General features: G+C 46.2%; 1 protein-coding gene and 2 non-coding genes across 4 annotated transcripts; all 3 read left to right on the top strand.

The window, feature by feature from the left end:
* Positions 1-57: 57 nt before the first annotated feature.
* TRIM28 (tripartite motif containing 28) lies at positions 58-19,287 on the top strand. Of its 2 annotated transcripts, XM_069949034.1 has the most exons (18): positions 58-518; positions 8,058-8,167; positions 10,866-10,998; positions 11,302-11,434; positions 11,521-11,637; positions 11,976-12,090; positions 12,247-12,393; positions 12,478-12,592; positions 13,342-13,412; positions 13,574-13,595; positions 13,692-13,734; positions 13,824-14,016; positions 14,816-14,849; positions 14,952-15,078; positions 16,490-16,586; positions 16,754-16,828; positions 17,024-17,158; positions 17,825-19,287. In XM_069949034.1, the coding sequence occupies exons 1-18, from the start codon at positions 272-274 to the stop codon at positions 18,035-18,037; spliced, it is 2,127 nt and encodes a 708-aa protein (XP_069805135.1). In that variant the 5' UTR covers positions 58-271; the 3' UTR covers positions 18,038-19,287. The 2 variants fall into 2 exon arrangements, with proteins under 2 accessions (XP_069805135.1, XP_069805134.1); XM_069949033.1 differs by having other exon boundaries at positions 59-518; positions 14,816-15,078.
* On the top strand, positions 6,200-6,340 carry LOC138770165 (small nucleolar RNA SNORD94). The gene has a single exon (XR_011359417.1). It is a non-coding gene; the product is annotated as a small nucleolar RNA SNORD94 (small nucleolar RNA).
* On the top strand, positions 8,505-8,645 carry LOC138770216 (small nucleolar RNA SNORD94). Its single transcript, XR_011359452.1, has one exon. It is a non-coding gene; the product is annotated as a small nucleolar RNA SNORD94 (small nucleolar RNA).
* Positions 19,288-20,145: the final 858 nt, after the last annotated feature.

Raw genomic sequence — 20,145 nt, forward strand, 5'->3', positions numbered from 1 at the left:
GGCACCACATGGCGCCATCTGTGTCAGACCCCGCCCCTTCCCTGACGTCATCGCGTTTTCTGGGCACGCACTATTTTAATTGATTGTTCCGCCGCCGCTGCTGGAGAGCGGGGGTTTCTGTACCGCGCTTTGAGTACCGCGTGTGTATCCATCCGCCATAAGCCACAGCGCTGCAGAGGGAGCACCGGGGAGACACCGTACCGCCACCGCCGTCAACGCGACACAGAGAAGCCGCCACAGCCTGCTGCCGCCGCCCCCCTGACCGGAGAACATGTCGGCCACCGTTTCGCGCGAGAAGAGGAGCACGGTCACCGCTACCGCCACCACCAATAACAACAACGGGGATAACGGCAGCGGGGAGCCCGCCACCGATGGACCGGAGCTGCTGGAGAACTGCGGGGTGTGTAAGAGCCGGCTGAGGGCGGAGCGGGAGCCGCAGCTGCTGCCCTGTCTGCACACCATGTGTAAGAGTTGCCTGAGCGCCGAGCCCGCCGAGGCCAGCCCCGACACCGGAGCCGGTAAGAGACTTTCCCGCCACACGCTGGCCCGTCCCCCGGGGTGACCCTGTGCGGCCGGAGGCCTGAGCGCGGCGCCGCCTCCCCCCGGCCTCCATCCCGCGCCAGGCCCATGAGGCCCGCAGAACAAAGAGCTGCCCGCCCTGCAGGCCTGAGCGACCCCCGGGAGCCCGCCACCGGGAGACCGACCGACCGAGCCCGCCACCGGGAGACCGACCGAGCCCGCCACCGGGAGACTGAGCGAGCCCGCCACCGGGAGACCGACCGACCGACCCCCGGGAGACTGACCGAGCCCGCCACCGGGAGACTGACCGAGCCCGCCACCGGGAGACTGACCGAGCCCGCCACCGGGAGACTGAGCGAGCCCCGGGAGACTGACCGACCCCCGGGAGACTGACCGAGCCCGCCACCGGGAGACTGACCGACCCCCGGGAGCCCGCCACCGGGAGACCCCCGGGAGACTGACCGAGCCCGCCACCGGGGGACTGACCGACCGACCCCCGGGAGCCCCCCGCCGGGAGACTGACCGACCCCCGGGAGCCCGCCACCGTGACACAAACCGAGCCCGCCACCGGGAGCCCGTGTAACTACAACTCCCAGCATGCACTAATCTGCCTGCACTGGCATAAACTAACCCCCAAACTAGTACTACAACTCCCAGCATGACCCCGTCTGTCTGCACTAGTATAAACTAACCCCAAACTACTAGGACCACAACTCCCAGCATGCACTAGTATGTATTTACATTAAATAACAATGTCTGGGTGGAACTACAACTCCCAGTGTAATCCAGTCTGTCTGCACTGGCATAAACTAACCCCCAAACTTTTAGTTCTACAACTCCCAGCATGCACTAATCAATGTATTTACATGAAATAAAACAATGTTGGTAGGACTACAAGTCCCAGCATGCTTTGATCTGTCTTGAGTGTGATAAATTTACTCAAACTCTCAGAACTACATCTCCCAGCATGTGTCTGGGTGGAACTATAACTCCCAGAGTGTTCCAATATACCTGAACTGGGTTAAACTAACCTAAAACGTTTAGTACTACAACTCCCAGCCTGCACAAAGCCCTGCAGCATGTACTTACATTAAATAACACAACGTGTCTGGGTAGAACTACAAGTCCCATCGTGCTCCAATCTGTGCACTGGGTCAAACTAACCCCAAACTAGTACTACAGCTCTCGACATGCTCCAGTCCGCCTGCTCTGGGATAAACTAGCATTTAACTTCTGGGACTACAACTCCCAGCATGCACTAGTATGTATTTACATTAAATATCCTAATGTGTCTGAGTAGAACTACAACTCCCAGCATGCTCTGATCTCTGTCCTGAGCCTGACAAACTTCCCCAACCTCCCAGTACTACATCTCCTAGCATGCATCATGTTTCTGGGTGGAACTACAACTCCCAGCGTGCTCCTCTGTCTGCACTTGAATAGACTAACCCCAAACTAGTACTACAACTACCCGGGGTGCTCCAGTCTCCCTGCACTGGGCTAAACTAACCCAAATTAGTACTACAACTCCCAGCGTGCTCTCATCACTGCAAAAGTCCTGAGTGTCATAAACTTCCCTAATCTCTCTGTGATATATCTCCCAGAATGCATTATACCATGCCCTGTACATAACTGGCTAAGGATGGATATATGTGTATGTGGAGGGAACTACAAGTCCCAGCATGCTCTGATCTCTGCAGAAGCCTTGTTTGCACTGAGTGAGATGTCCTGAGACTTGTAGTTCTGCAGATCCCAGCGTACATAGCACAATGTAAGAATACCACCATATACCACCTAAGCTTAGATTATAGTACTACTACTCCCAGCATGCACTGAGACATGCATCATGTTTTCTTAATGGTTAAATGTGTCTAAGTGGAACTACAAGTGCCAGCATGGTCAGACGTCTGCAGGGTCTGAGTGACCACTACCACCCCATTCTGCATTGTGAGTTCAGCTCTGACCTCCGCAGGAATCTGAATTACATGGAGTTAAACTTTCCAAAATGTGTGATACTACAACTCCCAGCATGCACCTATTTGTCTCCATCTTGGTGGGATAATGGCTCCCAGCATGCATTGGACCCTGGATCACACATTGTTACTGATTGGTTACATATAAGTATTAGTCTTTGCAAATGGCACGTCCTGGGTGAAACTACAACTCCCAGCATGCACTGTGCTCTGCATTGTCAGGGCTGTATACAGTCCTACCTGCGTAGTCACTGCAGAATATACTGGTTTGTTTTGGCAATGGAACTACAGGTCCCAAGTAGTTAGTGGTTGTTGGGGGGGGGGGGGGGGGTAAAGAGACCCCTGTTCTAGTGGTTGTTGGGGGGGGGGGGTAAAGAGACCCCTGTTCTAGTGGTTGTTGGGGGGGGGGGGTAAAGAGACCCCTGTTCTAGTGGTTGTTGGGCGGTAGAGACCCCTGTTCTAGTGGTTGTTGGGGGGGGGGGGGTAAAGAGACCCCTGTTCTAGTGGTTGTTGGGCGGTAGAGAGACCTATGTTCTAGTGGTTGTTGGGCGGTAGAGAGACCCCTGTTCTAGTGGTTGTTGGGGGGGGGGGGGGTAGAGAGACCTCTGTTCTAGTGGTTGTTGGGGGGGGGGGTAGAGAGACCTCTGTTCTAGTGGTTGTTGGGGGGGGGGGGGTAAAGAGACCCCTGTTCTAGTGGTTGTTGGGCGGTAGAGACCCCTGTTCTAGTGGTTGTTGGGCGGTAGAGACCCCTGTTCTAGTGGTTGTTGGGGGGGGGGGGGGGGGGGTAGAGAGACCCCTGTTCTAGTGGTTGTTGGGGGGGGGGGGGGGGGTAAAGAGACCCCTGTTCTAGTGGTTGTTGGGCGGTAGAGACCCCTGTTCTAGTGGTTGTTGGGCGGTAGAGACCCCTGTTCTAGTGGTTGTTGGGCGGTAGAGACCCCTGTTCTAGTGGTTGTTGGGGGGGGGGGTAGAGAGACCCCTGTTCTAGTGGTTGTTGGGCGGTAGAGAGACCCCTGTTCTAGTGGTTGTTGGGCGGTAGAGAGACCCCTGTTCTAGTGGTTGTTGGGCGGTAGAGAGACCCCTGTTCTAGTGGTTGTTGGGCAGTAGAGAGACCCCTGTTCTAGTGGTTGTTGGGCGGTAGAGAGACCCCTGTTCTAGTGGTTGTTGGGCGGTAGAGAGACCCCTGTTCTAGTGGTTGTTGGGGGGGGGGGTAAAGAGACCCCTGTTCTAGTGGTTGTTGGGGGGGGGGGTAAAGAGACCCCTGTTCTAGTGGTTGTTGGGGGGTAGAGACCCCTGTTCTAGTGGTTGTTGGGGGGTAGAGAGACCCCTGTTCTAGTGGTTGTTGGGGGGTAGAGAGACCCCTGTTCTAGTGGCCGTGGGTGTCGAAGTGCTAGAAGCCCCAGTAATCTGCTACCTGTGCTCTATGGTATCAGCCCAGTGATCCTCCAGTTGCAGAACTACAAATCTCATCATGCCTGGACAGCCAAAGCTTTAGCTGTCCAGGCATGATGGGATTTGTAGTTTTGCAGCAGCTGGAAGACCTCCAGTTTGACACCTCTGGCCTAGTAGAATGAAGTGTAAGTGGGGACCGCAAGTACCAGCATGCTCTAACCTGTACATGAGTAGAATTTTGCTGTGATGTAAATGTGAGCTGTGGCTTTTAGGGCATGCTGGGATTTGTAGTTGGTAAGCCACACGTTGCAGGCCCCTCAGCCTGATGTACTTCCCTCCGTTCTCGGTGGAGGTGAATGCCTCTTATTGTTCTTCACTATCAGCCAGATGTTGTTCTTCTATGGGATGGGTGAGAGGAAGTGCTTAGAGCTCCCTGCCCCCACCGTTATCTGCCCAGTCTGCAGTGCTGAGGACCACAGGGCACATGTGCATACCTGGGGGGGGGGCGGCAGCTGATCTGCCCTGCACTAGGTATATAGATGTAGCAGTGAGTATATATCAGTGTATACAGCACCAACAGAAGTGGCCGTTCAGCCTCATATACTGCTGAGATGTTTTTTTTGCTATCTATTCTGCAAACCAATATGATCAATGACTGTCCTGCAGTCTGCTGCCGCTGCAACGTGGCCCCTTCCATGGGTTATAGGCTTTCCTGTAGTAGTAGGTGGTCGTCCTATGAAGTCTGCCCTTGTCTGTATACCCTGCTAGGGCTTGTGGATATAGCGGAGAGGGTCTACTTGCTTAGGATGTAGTTAAAATGAGTTCAATTGTCCATAAAAATGTATGTAATAAAACATCAACTTTCCATTTACTTAAATGGTCCCTGTGGTTGTAACAGACTGTGCATAAATCATCACAGTGAATGTTGGCAGCCTTGTAATCTCGTATCCGAAGAATGTCCTCTCAGCTTGCTTTCCTTCACCCATATTTAACTTATTCACTAAAAAGTTACTCGGCTCCTTTTATTAGGGGACTAAAAGATCTCTGATGGATCAGATTACATGCTGCCAATGCAACTCTATAGTGATGTGAGGGGGAGTTACCGGAGAGAGCCAGGAACAAAGACTACAGTTATTGTACAGAGATTGTCCTCCATGCTGCTGCCACCTCCTGGGGTGTTACAGATATAGGGGAGCAGGATCCTCCTGTGTGTGGTGCGCTATAGATATAGGGGAGCAGGATCCTCCTGTGTGTGGTGCGCTATAGATATAGGGGAGCAGGATCCTCCTGTGTGTGTGCGCTTTAGATATCGGGGAGCAGGATCCTCTCTTGTGTGTGTGCGCTATAGATATAGGGGAGCAGGATCCTCCTGTGTGTGTGCGCTATAGATATGGGGGAGCAGGATCCTCCTGTGTGTGTGCGCTATAGATGTAGGGGAGCAGGATCCTCCTGTCTGTGTGCGATATGGATATAGGGGAGCAGGGTCCTCCTGTGTGTGTGCTATAGATATAGGGGAGCAGGATCCTCCTGTGTGCGCTATAGATATGGGGGGGCAGGGTCCTCTCTTCTGTGTGTGCGCTATAGATATAGGGGAGCAGGATCCTCCTGTGTGTGTGCTATAGATATAGGGGGGCAGGGTCCTCTCTTCTGTGTGTGTGCGCTATAGATATAGGGGAGCAGGATCCTCCTGTGTGTGTGCGCTATAGATATAGGGGAGCAGGATCCTCCTGTGTGTGTGCTATAGATATAGGGGGGCAGGGTCCTCTCTTCTGTGTGTGTGCGCTATAGATATAGGGGAGCAGGATCCTCCTGTGTGTGTGCACTATAGATATAGGGGAGCAGGATCCTCCTTCTGTATGTGCTATAGATATAGGGGAGCAGGATCCTCCTGTGTGCGCTATAGATATAGGGGGGCAGGGTCCTCTCTTCTGTGTGTGCGCTATAGATATAGGGGAGCAGGATCCTCCTGTGTGTGTGCTATAGATATAGGGGGGCAGGGTCCTCTCTTCTGTGTGTGCGCTATAGATATAGGGGAGCAGGATCCTCCTGTGTGTGCACTATAGATATAGGGGAGCAGGATCCTCCTGTGTGTGCACTATAGATATAGGGGAGCAGGATCCTCCTGTGTGTGTGCGCTATAGATGTAGGGGAGCAGGATCCTCTTCTGTATGTGCTATAGCGATATAGGTTAGATGCATTAAGAGAAGATCTGCAATTTCCGCAATGCCTTAGCCATGTGGCCCCCACTTCTCAGATCTTTAGGGGGAGGTCTGTATAGTCAGGCAGCAGCAATAGGAAATAACCAGGGTGGTACAGCGGTGGCAATGATGAGCTGCGCAGGGGTACGGACCTCGGCTGAATCATGGGGGCCGAATGCAGTGCTGGACGTTCTCAGGCGGCTGACGTGTGGTCGGCTGCTGGGAGCTGGCCTGCATGGACTTGTCGCCCGACTGAGCCACATCACTGTACTTGGTAGCCCCGGCTTGTAGTCAGCAGTGGACTAGAATATATTTACCTAGTCATATGTAGTCAGTGGTATGATTTTACTCCATTTACATCTACAGACATTTTGTGCAGTGGCCATAAGCCTCAGTTGTCAGTGTCTCTTCCATTTGAAGTGAATGGAGCTTATTTGTAATACCACACACAACCTGAGGACAGGGGAGGTGCTGTTTCTTTCCCCCTAATCCTTGATAACCCCTTTAAGAAGCTGCAACATGGTGGATGAGTCCTGAGCATTATAAGCTTTGAGTCAAACGCTGAGAGATGATGAGTACTCTGCTTGTGCAGTCTGTCTTCTCTCCTGTTATTTCCTCTTCCTTCTCTATAGACTTGTATTGACGCCATCATGTAATCTGATCCCTCATGAGCTGTTCCTCTCCTGTATACAATAAAAGATAGTATATAGCCTGAGTGTAAGGAGCCCAATAAGGGAGACATTTGCCTCTGAGATTATATTGCAAAGTTTTACATTCACTTGTATTATTGCTTGATACCAAGTTTGTTTAAACTCCAGTCACCATTACGTGACTAGCAACACTTCACAGTACCTATCATACGGACAAACCTCTGACCATTCTGTATTGGTGGGTGTCCAGCTGCTGAGACCCCCGCCGATTGCCAGATTGATGGACAGCCGGGCTGTGTCCCGTCATCTCCACTCTAGACTGCTATAACTAGCAGTATACGGCTACAGTGAACGTCTATGGAACTTCCTGTATACCGAACTGACAAGTCTCTTAGACTTCCATTATAATTGTGTATATGGCTCATTATAGGCATTATGGGGAGCAGTGCCTTCAACTGGGAGCTTCTGAGATTGTGGGGGTCTCTGCACCCAGACCCCCGCCGATACAGACTGCTGACATGTCAGAAGTTTGTCCAAATGATAGACTTTAAAGGGGTTATCCAGGATTAGAATTTGCTGCTTCCAAAAGCTAGCACTAGAGTTGAGCACACATGCTTGAGTGTGTTCAGACCAGAGCGTGCGGCATTTGATTAGCAGTGGCTGGTGGAGTTAGACACATCCCTTAGGATCCCTGGAAAACATGGATACAGCCTGTGGCCATAGTTGTATCCAACTCCACCAACCACCGCTAATGAAATGCTGCACGCTCTGGTTCGCACAACCTCAAGCATGCTCCAAGTTTGCTCAACTCTAGATGGCGCCATTGCAGTTCAGCTCCAGTTACTTAGGGGGGTGATGTGTGTGTGTTTTTTGTTTTTTGTTTTTTTTTTTAAATTCTGGATAACCCCCATTTTGTTCACACAGGATAGATACACAGCATATTTCCTACTGTGAATTATCATGTGCATTAGAATCAATGGGGATTTGTCTCCTCCACCCGCCCTATGTAAATCGAGGGGAACGTGGCTGACTATGCCCGTTTTCCCTTTTGTGGATTTATTATAGAATTTGACTAACCCCCCCCCATTATAATTCAATGTACTTCACACTTTCTGCTGCAAAAGTCTCGCAGGTCTCTAATACCTTTAAAGTCCTTGCAGTTCTCTCTATTTCTCACCATTTTACGTTGACCATAGAGGCGTGTGCATTTGTGATGCCTGCCTATAAGATGTAGTCCCATAGCCAGTGCTTTATTTACAAGTGATATGTGGATTTGTCTCCTGAGATTGTTACTAATGTGTGTGTCTCAACCTCTTGTTCGTTTCCAGCTATGGTCCCTTGTCCAGTGTGCAAGAATCAGTGCTACCAGAAGGAGATTGTGGAGAACTATTTTCTTAGGGAGGATTCTGCTGTAGATCAAGCAGCTGGAACCATTCAGGTAAGAAAGAGAATTGATAAATACCCAGTTATATACCAGAGCAATATTCCTCATGAGTGTTATGCAGTAATACAGTGATGGGGAAGCTTCTGCCCTGCAGCTGTTGCAAAACTACAATTCCCATAGTTCCTGGATAGCCAAAGCTTTGCTTTAGCTGTCCAGGCATGGTGAAAATGGCAGAAGCTTCCCATTCCCTGCTTTAATACAAAGAAATTATGAAAAAATATACAATTATGAGAAGTGTGGATTGACCATATTACCACACTTATCCGATCTTTAGGGGGTCGGTTTGTATAGTCAGGCAGCAGCAATAGGAAATAACCAGGGTGGTACAGCGGTGGCAATGATGAGCTGCGCAGGGGTACGGACCTCGGCTGAATCATGGGAGCCGAATGCAGTGCTGGGTGTTCTCAGGCGGCTGACGTGTGGTCGGCTTCTGGGAGCTGGCCTGCATGAACTTGTCGCCCGACTGAGCCACATCACTGTACTTATTAGCCCCGGCTTGTAGTTAGCAGTGGAATAAAATGTTACCAGTCAGATTAATACTTTTGTGTGTAATAACAAATTAGTAATGTCTGAAAGATAAGTTACACCCATGGAGTTGAAAAATAAAAGGGCTAGCCCCTGAGGCTGAGAACCACATCTGCAGGCAGCACATGCTGGCAGCCCCTAAAGCTTCCATTGACTTCAATGGGAGCCTCGGCACCAAACCACAGTAAAAAGTGACATGTCACTACTTTTCAGCAAAGTCCCTTGGAGAGAGCTTTTGAGCTCTGACCTCAGTTTAACCCTTTGAGGACCAGGCCCAAAATTACCCAGTGGACCGCGCAAATTTTGATCTTAGTGTTTTCGTTTTTCCCTCCTCCCCTTCTAAGAGCTCTAGCACTCTGTTTTCTATCTACAAGCCATGTAAGTGCTTGTTTTTTACAGGAATAGTTGTACTGTGTAATGGCGTCATTCATTTTACCATAACATGTACGATGGAATTCCAAATATATTATTTATGAAGATATAAATAGGTGAAATCGTAAAAAAGAATGCAATATGGTAATGTTTGGGGGGTTCCTGTGTCTACGTAATGCACTATATGGTAACAGCGACATGACACTATTATTCTATAGGTCAGTCCGAACACAACCATATGCAGGTTACACAGATTCTCTAATGTTATATATATTTTTTTTTTATGAAATCCTTTTTTTTGCCAATTAAATATTAATAAAATGGGCTTATTGTGACGCTTATAACGGTTTTATTTTTTCACCTACGGGGCTGTATGTGGTGTCATTTTTTCCGCCATGATCTCTAGTTTTTATTAATACCATATTTGTGAAGATCGGACGTTTTGATCACTTTTTATTGATTTTTTTTTTTTAATATATAATGTAACATAAAATCGGTAATCTGCGCACTTTTTCCCCTCTTTTCGTGTACGCCGTTTACCGGTCACAATGACGCTTGTTATATTTTAATAGATCGGACAATTCCGCACGCTACGGTATATTATATGTTTATCTATTTATTCATTTTTATGTTATTTATATAATGGGAAAGGGGGGTGATTTAGACTTTTATTGGGGGAGGGGCTTTGGGGTAGTGTGTTAGTGTTTTGAACTTTTTTTTTTTTTTTACACTTTTGAAGTCCCTTTGGGGGACTTGTACATACAATACTTAGATTTCTACACTGATGAATGCTATGCCATAGGCATAGCATTGATCAGTGTTATCGGCGATCTGCTCATTGAGCCTGCCTGTGCAGGCTCAGTGTAGCTGATCGGACCGCACGGAGGCAGGTGAGAGACCTCCGGCAGTCCGTTTACCAGGGACTCCCCCTGTCACTTACACTTAAACGCCGTGATCGCGGCGTTTAAGGGGTTAATGACACGCGGCAGCGCGATCGCTGCAGCGTGTCATTGCCGGTGAGGTCCCGGCTGCTGATTGCAGCCGGCCCCCACCTGCTATGAAGCGCGCTCCGCTCCGGAGCACGCTTCATAGCGGGAGAAACACCCAGGACGTAAGGTTACGTCATGGGTCGTCTGGGGACAGACTTCCATGACGTAACCCTACGTCCAGGGTCGTCTAAGGGTTAATAAGGTAGGACACGTGATTTATGGCCAGCAAAACCAATTTTTTTTTTTTAAGAAAATGGTCAGATCCACCAATAAAATCTCTTGAAGAGGCACTGTCACTGTAAAAAAAAACAAAAAACAAAAAACAGCCAGGGTCTGAGTGGTCAAACTCTGGCTGACCAGTAAAATGTGTGGTTAGTCCTCTAACCACTTTTTCATCATGAAGCTGTCTTGTAACGTGACACAGAGGTGGATGAGGACGTTCTGAGTGTGGCTTCTCCCAGCTCATTATCACGGTCAGTATGGGTCTGAACACTCAGATCCCGACCGATGAAAAGTTTTGACGTGTCTGACTTGTCCAGTTTTTTTTTTTTTTTGTGACACCCTCCTCATTAAAAAGTGGTGCACCTTTAAAGGGCACATACAGTTATATGGAGCACTTTGCACAGTAGTAGTAGTATCTGAATTAGTTGCATTTTCAATTCAGCCTCTAAATACCCGTTACCAGCTCTCCTGCCATGTATAACTTTGCTAGAGATGTTCAGGTATTTAGAGGCCAAGTAAGTCGCTGATGTGATAAAACTGGGCCAGCGTTTTAAAGTGTTAATAAAATGTTTTGTTTCCTACAGAGATGCACCAGCTGTGAGGACAACGCCATTGCTAATAGTTACTGCATGGAGTGCACAGAGTGGCTTTGTGAAACCTGCGTTGAGGCTCATCAGCGCGTCAAATACACGAAAGATCATACTGTCAAAGTCACAAGTGAGTGATTCATAGAGCAGTGTCTACTAGACTGTCTTCCTGCACAGGAGTATATTCTCATAGTGGTGGTGTGGCATGTTTGCTAAACCACAGTATGATTTCAGTAGGACCATGACATGTGACTACCCCCTTCATTTCTATGAATGGTCCATAATCTGTAAGGCATTTGGCTAGTGCGGAGATGGGGAATCTGCTGCCCTCCAGCTGTTGCAAAACCACAGTTCCCATCATGCCTGCACAGATAAATTTTTGGGGTGAGTGTAATTGGTTTGACCTATTTATTTTTTCTGTCTCTATATTCAGGTGGCTCTAAAACTGAATCTGAACATACAGTATTCTGCCCAGTCCATAAGCAGGAGCCTCTCATGCTCTTCTGTGATACCTGTGACACACTGACCTGCCGTGACTGCCAGCTGCAGGGACACAAGGATCATCAGTACGTAAACGCTCCAGGTTTTGTAACTTGACCCAGTAGTTTAGAATCATAACCTTATAACTGTGTTCTCCTGTCTATCCTTTTAGGTATCAATTTTTGGAAGATGCTGTCAAAAACCAGCGAAAAATTCTGTCTGCCCTAGTGAAGAGACTAGGAGAGAAACATGTCGTCCTGCAAAAGTCCACAAAGGACGTTCATTCTTCGTAAGTGATGCTTTTAGTCTCATGTCTTAATCAGTGATGGGGAACCTTCTGCCCTCCAGCTGCTAAACCACCATTCCCGCCATGCCTGGATAGCTAAAGCTTCAGCTGTCCAGGCATGATGAGAATTGTAGTTTTGCAACAGCTGGTGGGCCAAAGGTTCCTCATCTCTGGTCGAAAAAATGCAATATATGAAAGATCTGTGGTGCCTCATGTTCCCTTGCACCCACTCCCTAACATCTGCAGTACCTGTTATACTGTTGCTCTTGATTAGGTACCTTTTTTTTTTTTTTTTTTTGAAGATGACAATATATAAACCTTTCTGCTACTTTATTGTACAGAATTCGTCAAGTAATCGATGTACAGAAGAAACTTCAAGTAGACGTGAAGATGGCCATCCTGCAGATTATGAAGGAACTCAACAAGCGTGGCAAGTTACTTGTAAATGATATGCAGGTGGGTTCACTTATAAAGTGCTAATTGTGTGTATCTGAGCCCACATAGGGGATAAATGGAGCATGTTTATAAAGTGAGGATGGGTGCAGTCATAAGCAGTGCTGGATATTCACACATTTTTATGGAAGTTCTGAACTTATCATCTTGCCTACATAGAAAGTGACAGAAGCCCATCAGGATAAATTGGAGAAACAACACTGGAATATGAACAAACTTCAGAAGCACCAAGAGCATATTCTCCGCTTTGCCACCTGGGCATTGGAAAGTGATAATAATACCGCTCTGCTGCTCTCAAAGAAACTGGTATAGTTGCTTTCCTTCAATGAACCTACCCTTCTGATGGTTTCAGTTCTTAAATTAACCATCCTTATTTTACTCCCCCTCTAGATCTATTTCCAGCTGCACCGTGCACTGAAGGTCGTTGTGGACCCTGTGGAGCCATTAGGAGACATGAGATTCCAGTGGGATGCCGATACCTGGACAAAGCATGCAGAGTTCTTCGGTGAGGAGCTCAATATGTTTTACCCGCACCCAATCTTAGCCTTTGTATGGTTATATATTATAGTGCCTACAGAGGATGGCTTCTCTATTGTACAGTCCTACCATCGGGTTGTTTGTAGTTGAGTTGTGTGTTGTAGCTTTTACTGAATATCCTCTCTTGGGTGTTCCCTCACCCCTTCTTGGTGCCATCCTCCCCTTATTTATAGCATCTGCTGGTTAGTGGCTACTTGGACACAGGCAGTGAGATAGACTTTGGTGATTTCTTCCATAGCTACAATTTTAACCTCAGGTTTTACGAATGTTGTGCGTTTTAAGAGCCTTTGTTTTCCACATATCATTCTTTACATTTGAGCATAGTACTGGTGTCGGATGTGGTCAGGGAGCAAATGAATGTTTCCATGAATGTCAAGGTCTTAATCAAAGTTTTTTTTTTTTGTTTTTTTTTATAAGGGGGTACACAATGTATAATACAGTAAGTTTAATAGCTATAGATTGCGATTTTTTAAGGAGCAATTCAGACAGCCATCATATAGCCACCTTTTTAGCATATGTTTTGTGACTACTAGTCCTGGCCTCACTGTCTACTGCGCTGAACAGTGTCAGACATGTGATGAGGCCAAGTAACCTCTCATAATACAGGCAAATGTCTCGGTAAATCTCCACTTACTACCCGCTATGTAAGGTCTATCTATTGGCCTATTTAATATGGTAAAACTGTTTGACTTATTTATTGATTTTTTTTTTCCCTAGGTAAAATTGTGTCTGACAAAACCGGGGTTGTGTCGTCGACTGCAACTCAGTCCATGAACTCTACATCTCAGGTACTGACGCCACTTACCAATTTTAACCCGATGGTGCAGAATAGAGCGAGACCTGTTGCTTCTCGCCCTGGGGGCTTTATGCAGCATGGTAGTCAGATCATGGTCTGTAACGACAGGTCTCTTCTTACAGAGAAGCTAACTCTTATCTCTTTCCTTTACAGGCCATGGATGACTATGATGGAGGTATGTATCTCCTAAAAATGATAGACTACTTTTAGATGTATTCTGTGTTTAGTTTTTAACAAACTTTTTTTTTTTTTTTTTTCCCTCTCCGTTCAGAGGGTGAATCATCTGGATTAGACTATATGGGTGGACAAAAAAGGTACGGAAGTGTCCGCTTTCCGGATGTTTTTTTTTGTATTTATTTCCTTTTCCTTTTCTTCTTTCTCATCATGTTCAGTTTCTCTCCAGGGGGCGGAGTTCAGAAGGTGGCGATGTAAATGAGCTGTTAAAGAAGGTTCCTCGTGTGAGTCTAGAACGTCTGGACGTGGATCTTAATCCCGACAATCAGCCGCCAGTCTTCAAGGTGTTTCCCGGGAACACCAACGAAGATTATAATCTAATTGTGATTGAGAGGGGAAATGGCGGAGAACCGGTAGTAAAGGTAAGTTCTTATAAGCAAAACTATTTTTGCATTTGTCTTCAGAAACTTCAGAAACTTCGTGTACCCAAGTGCACTCCTATGGGATTGGTGCACTGTTGGACCCGATTGTGGCCGCTCCTCAGGGTCTTGTACATATTTAGTTTTTTCTGCCCAGGTGATGTAAGCATTAAGCGCAAGTTCTCCTGTCCTATTAAAGGGGATCTCCGGCAAAAATGTTCTTTTAAATCAGCTTATCAAAAAGCTATATTGATTTGTAATTCTATTTAAAAATCTCCAGTCTTCCAGTACTTATCAGCTGCTGTATGTCCTGCAGGAAGTGGTGTATTCTCTCCAGTCTGACACAGTGCTCTCTGCTGCCACCTCTGTCCATGTCAGGAACTGTCCTGAGCAGTAACAAATCCCTATAGAAAACCTCTCCTGTTCTGGACAGTTCCTGATATGAACAGAGGTGGCAGCAGAGAGAACTGTTTCAGACTGGAGAGAATAAACCACTTCCTGCAGGACATACAGCAGCTGATAAGTACTGGAAGACTGGAGATTTTTAAATAGAAGTAAATTACATATCTATTTTACTTTCTGACACAATTGCTTTAAAAAGAAATAAACATTTTGCTGGAGTACCCCTTTAAGTGGCAAACACCTACTTTGTGATTCATTCCTCTGTAATGTAGAGTGAATATCCAAAATTATGAACCCCTAATAAACTTTGCTAAGGATGGTTTCTACAGTATTGTGCAATGCCTTGGACAGGCTCAGTTTTAGCCATTAATCTTTACCATTAAATCTTATTACATTTTAGGAGGAAGCCATGGAAACAGGCATCACTATTCCCGGTGAGGAAAAACCTTATATGCGCCCAGACGGTTTGCCAGAAGGTGCGCCGTCTGCAGTTCGCCCAGCAAGCTCTACCATTGATGTTTCTGGTGCCGATTTAGTTCCCGATGCCGTGGTCGGCGCCCGCTGCAAGGTGTGCCAAAAGGAAGGGCCGATGCTCGCATGCAGCCAGTGTAAAATCACCATCCACCGTGACTGCCATATGCCAGCCATTACAGAAACTATAAGGTATTTAAGAACTCAACATTTAGTTTTTTGGGTTTATTTTTGTTTGGTTCATAAGTAGCAGAGTCTACCTAAGGAAGAGATATAGTCAACTTTTTCGTGGTGGCCACAAGGGTCTGTTCTGGGTTTGGTAGGTAAGGTTAGTGACATAGAAGGGTTGGTAGGTAAGGATAGTGACATAGGAGAAGGGTTGGTAGGTAAGGATAGTGACATAGGAGAAGGGTTGGTAGGTAAGGATAGTGACATAGGAGAAGGGTTGGTAGGTAAGGATAGTGACATAGGAGAAGGGTTGGTAGGTAAGGATAGTGACATAGGGGAAGGGTTGGTGGGTAAGGATAGTGACACAGGGGAAGGGTTGGTGGGTAAGGATAGTGACACGGGAGAAGGGTTGGTAGGTAAGGATAGTGACATAGGAGAAGGTTTGGTGGGTAAGGATAGTGACATAGGAGAAGGGTTGGTGGGTAAGGATAGTGACATAGGAGAAGGTTTGTTTATCTGCTTATGACACAAGTCTGCAATACGGTTGATATTCCTGGAGGTGCCAGTAATATGGAAAATGATTTAGCTTTGCTAGATAAATGGTCCAAACAATGGAAACTGCAGTTCAGTGTTTCCAAATGGAACATAATGCACTTGGAGACCTCACCTAAAAAAGGACATAGATAAAATAGAACAGGTCCAAAAACTGCTACAAAAATGGTGGAGGGTGTGAGGCATAAACCATATCGGGAAAGACTTAAGGATGTGAATCTGTATAGTCTGGGGGAAAGAAGAAAAATGGGGGGACATGATAAAACACACATATATATGTATAGATACACACATACACATATATAATTTTTATTTAATTTTTTTTATTTTGTGAGAAAGTGACAGGGATTGTTTGGAATCGCTATATCTCCCCGAGGTACCTGTCATATGTGAATACTAGGTTCGAGAAAGTCCATACCTCATCCAGGGAAAGCTGGGTGAGATATGGAGGAATCCAGGAAAGTTAAAACCCATAGCCTGGATTTTTATGGAATGACAGGCAGGTTGGTAGTGGGGCCTGTCATTCCCTTTCTGGCCAGTCCAGGTTTTTCTGTCTGGCCAATTCAGCCCAGGTACTGGAGGCCACTGATCACAGGTCTCATAAGTGGAGGCACAGAGTGTATAGAGCGGTGGCTGTGCATGGAGGTCTCTCCTGGCTGTGAAAAGGGTCAGGGCTGCTAAAGTTTCTGCTGGGACTTTGAGCCACACTGGTATTGTACCAACTGATGTTATGTTGGGTGACTGGTAGCAAGTCACCTGTATAGCTAGGATTTGCTGTGTTATAACATAAGGGTCGGGAAACTCAAACTGGTGTGGTAGTAACGTTGTGAATCATTGCCTTTCGGCTTTGTTGCTACTATTGACACCCACTCTTCTTTTTAAGTGGAGACTGGAAGTGTATTCTATGCCAGGAGATGCCCAAGGGCGATCAGGGTGATGCCGATGCTAATGCCACCAGTCTTTCAACAATTGACCAGAAGGTACGGAACATAATTTCAGCTGCAAACTTCCTTTACTTGTGTTTTCTTAGCAAGTTCTGCTTCTAGAACTAGTTTTCTCTAGTATTGCTTCACTTTGACCCCTGCTTTATATTCCTGAGACACATTCCGGCCTTGAGTCGTATAGATTACATCTGTCCTTCTTCTAGAAATGTGAGCGTGTGTTGCTGGAGCTGCTTTGCCATGAGCCTTGCCGGCCCTTCCACAGACTATCTGTCAGTGCGGTAAGTGTCCGTTTTATAGAACCTGTTTACTTTGCTTAGGGTGAAGGCCTCGTTGGGCGTCCTATCATTTATTTATTTTTTTTTTCTACTGAACATTACTTATTTCCTATTGTTTTAACACTAATGTACATAGGAGATGGGGTTTGTTTATGGGCTTTGTCTTGATGTGCTCTCTGATTTATAACTTTATAACAGGATGGAGAACCGATGATCGACTTGACACTTATCCGAGCTAAGCTACAACAGAAGCTGACACCTTATTATGCAAGTCCTGATGACTTTGTGCGCGACGTCTGGATGATGTTTAGAAATGTCAGCAAGTTTGCGGAGGTAATATCTTAAGTTCTAACCAGTTTATTGCTACTAATTTAATGGGTACCGGTGGCTGATCATAGCAACTGCTTAAAGGGGTACTCCAGTGGAAAAAAAATCTTTAAAAACAACCCAGAGATTTGTAATTTACTTGTGTTTAAAAACTCTTCCAGTACAGCTGCTGTATGTCCTGTAGGAAGTGGTGTATTCTTTCCAGTCTGACACAGTGCTCTCTGCTGCCATCTCTGTCCATGTCAGGAACTGTCCAGAGCAGCAGCAAATCCTCATAGAAAACCTCTCCTGCTCTGGACAGTTCCTGACATGGACAGAGATGGCAGCAGAGAGCACCGTGTCAGACTGGAAAGAATACACCACTTGTACAGGACATACAGCAGCTAAGTACTGGAAGACTGGAGATTTTTTTTTTTTTTTTTTTTTTTTTTTTTTAAATAGAAGTAAATTACAAATCTCTGGCACCAGTTAAATATTTTTATTTTATATATTTTTTTTATGCTGGAGTACCCCTTTTACAGTGTAGATGAATAGAACCCAAGCATGCTTAGGGCTGCATCCAACTTTGTCAGCCACCAGTATCCAAATGCTATGCGAGCAGACCCTAGCATGCTCAGGGGCGAACCTGACAAAGGACAACACCTACATGTACATCTTGCTTCCTCCCTGTAGGATAAAGCCGTGGTCCAGTCAATCATTGAACTCCAGTCTTTCTTTGAAGCGAGACTCAGCCTTCTCTTCGGGGATCGCAAATTTGCATGTCTGGTTGGAGAAGCCGGACGAGAGGACGAACCGCACAGCGAAAGTGCAACTCAAAGAAGTTCCCCTGTGAGCACAACCAGCGACAGCGTATCTTCTGTGAAAAATGGCACCGAAGCCATTTAATGGAAAATCCCATCCCGATCTGTCCACTTGTCGCTCGATTCAAGGTGACATGCGCATGTCTAGTTTTAAAGAAGGTGACAACTGCGCAAATGACTGGAAAACTTCTATAGCCCTTTCCCCCTTTTTTTTTTCTTTCTATAGCTAAGTCCTAGATGCAACGAGCGATGGATGACACTGAGAGGCCTGTAATGTAGAGTTAGGAAGCTCTTATCTGTTCCATTCACACAGCTTGTATCTAATCTGAGTCTATCCATTGTTTCTAGACCTCCTCCCATTGCATTTCCAGCTGTGTTGAACAGTTCCCCTGTTTTGCAGAAGGAAACGGCCGTGGATCACTTCAATGCGTAAATACAGCCGTCAGTGCTGTCAAGAGTCCCAAGATATCAGTCCGTGCCAAGCCTATCCACTGGCTAGACGGGACTGGCATGTAACCTTCAGTGTAGTTTAGATTTCCGTGGGGTTAGTCGGGATGAGTATTTGCAGGCTACATCTTGTATTATGGTTGAAATATCTTTTCTGCTCTTCCAAATGTTTCAGCCTTAGATGGCAGCCTAGTCTGGGACCAAATATTTCTCTCTCCCTGCTGCCCTTGACCCCTATTGGTGGGGCTTCCTATGCCAAGTGGCTTTAGAAATGTCTGGTTATTATAGCGATGGTTCAGGCATGCTCTCATCTGTATTTGATATAGGCGTCTGATGCCCAGCGACTTACGTGCACAGGTTACTGGGACCAGTGCAAAATGGTTGCTGGGACTTCCAGTGTCGGACCAGATGGGAGAGTGCCTGGACAGGCCTTCAGACATTGATCGCCTTCCTAATCCCCAATAAAATGAGCAGGTCACCATCTTCTTATTTCCGTCTTTGCGGTTTTCTTTTGGTTAAGTTCAGAGTGTGTTACCTGTTACACAGCCAGTGTGAATCTGACCCCCACCCCCTCTGTTTCCGCAAACCAAAATGTAGGTGCAAAGTGTTACCAAGAAGTCATTTTAGTTTTGTTTTTTTTGTTTTTTTTTTATAAAGGAAAATTTCGAGTCCACTTGCCCTATAGATATCAGATTCAGGTTCAGAAGTTGTACTGTGTAGAGCTTGGTGCCATCTATATTATGTCATAGGGTCCTGACCTCCTACACCCCCCCCCCCCCCCATCAACACCCTTCAACCTTTATATTTCCCTTGATCACTCGGTTTCAAATAGAGAATAAAGTCTGCATTGAAGTCATTTTGTTTTAGGCTTTTTTTTTTTTTTTTTTTTTTTTGCATTAACACCGACAAGATCTGGAAGGAATCGCAGAGTGGAGACTTGGTTACTTGGGTTTTGTTTTTTTTGAGCCTTTTTTTTTTTTATTTTTTTTTTTTTCTTTGAGACCTGTATTCAGACATGTCAATCAGAATATAAATATTGTTAATTTACATTTCACTTTTTTTCTTCTTTTTTACCAAAACGTTCACTAAGTTTGTAGCTTCGGAGACTGTATGTACTGCTCTTGGATGATGAGTGCCCTCATAGAAGACTGATGCCTGGATGACCCTTCTCATACAGGACGCTGATATTAGGGAGGACAGATCCGAGCTGATGTATCATTACTGTTAAACCCCCCACCCCCATTGTAGCGTTACCCTTCCTCCACCATCAGCCCATGTACTGTCCTGTTTGCCTTGATACTAATGGAGATGCCTGGGGGAGACCATTTTGTAAGAGCAGTAATCCTTTAAGATAAATTTCTTTACTTTTTGTGTTTTTTGTTTTTTTTTATTTTTACGAAATAAAGCTCGAACACTTACAAGCTTGTATTTGTTTTACGGAAGTGGCATTTCTTCTAGTTCTGACTTTTTACTAGCAGTACCTGGCTATATGGTACATGGCTGTGTATTTTAGAATGCTTCTTGTGAAATAAATATTTGGTGCATTTGGTTTCCTTAAGGAAATGGCTGTCCTGTTACTTCTGTCCTCTAGTGATTTTAGCAGGAGACCATAGACGAAAGGCGGAACTTGTGTTTGAGGAAACTGAGGAACTATGTCTGGCCTGTGTCCCTGCATTACTGCCATAAGGGGGTGCTACACTCTGGACCAACACTTAACAAAAACATTTACTTTGAGGCTCCCCTACT

The sequence above is a fragment of the Dendropsophus ebraccatus genome, chromosome 12 (genome assembly GCF_027789765.1).
Source record: "Dendropsophus ebraccatus isolate aDenEbr1 chromosome 12, aDenEbr1.pat, whole genome shotgun sequence".
In the NCBI taxonomy this organism is placed as follows: Eukaryota; Metazoa; Chordata; class Amphibia; order Anura; family Hylidae; genus Dendropsophus; species Dendropsophus ebraccatus.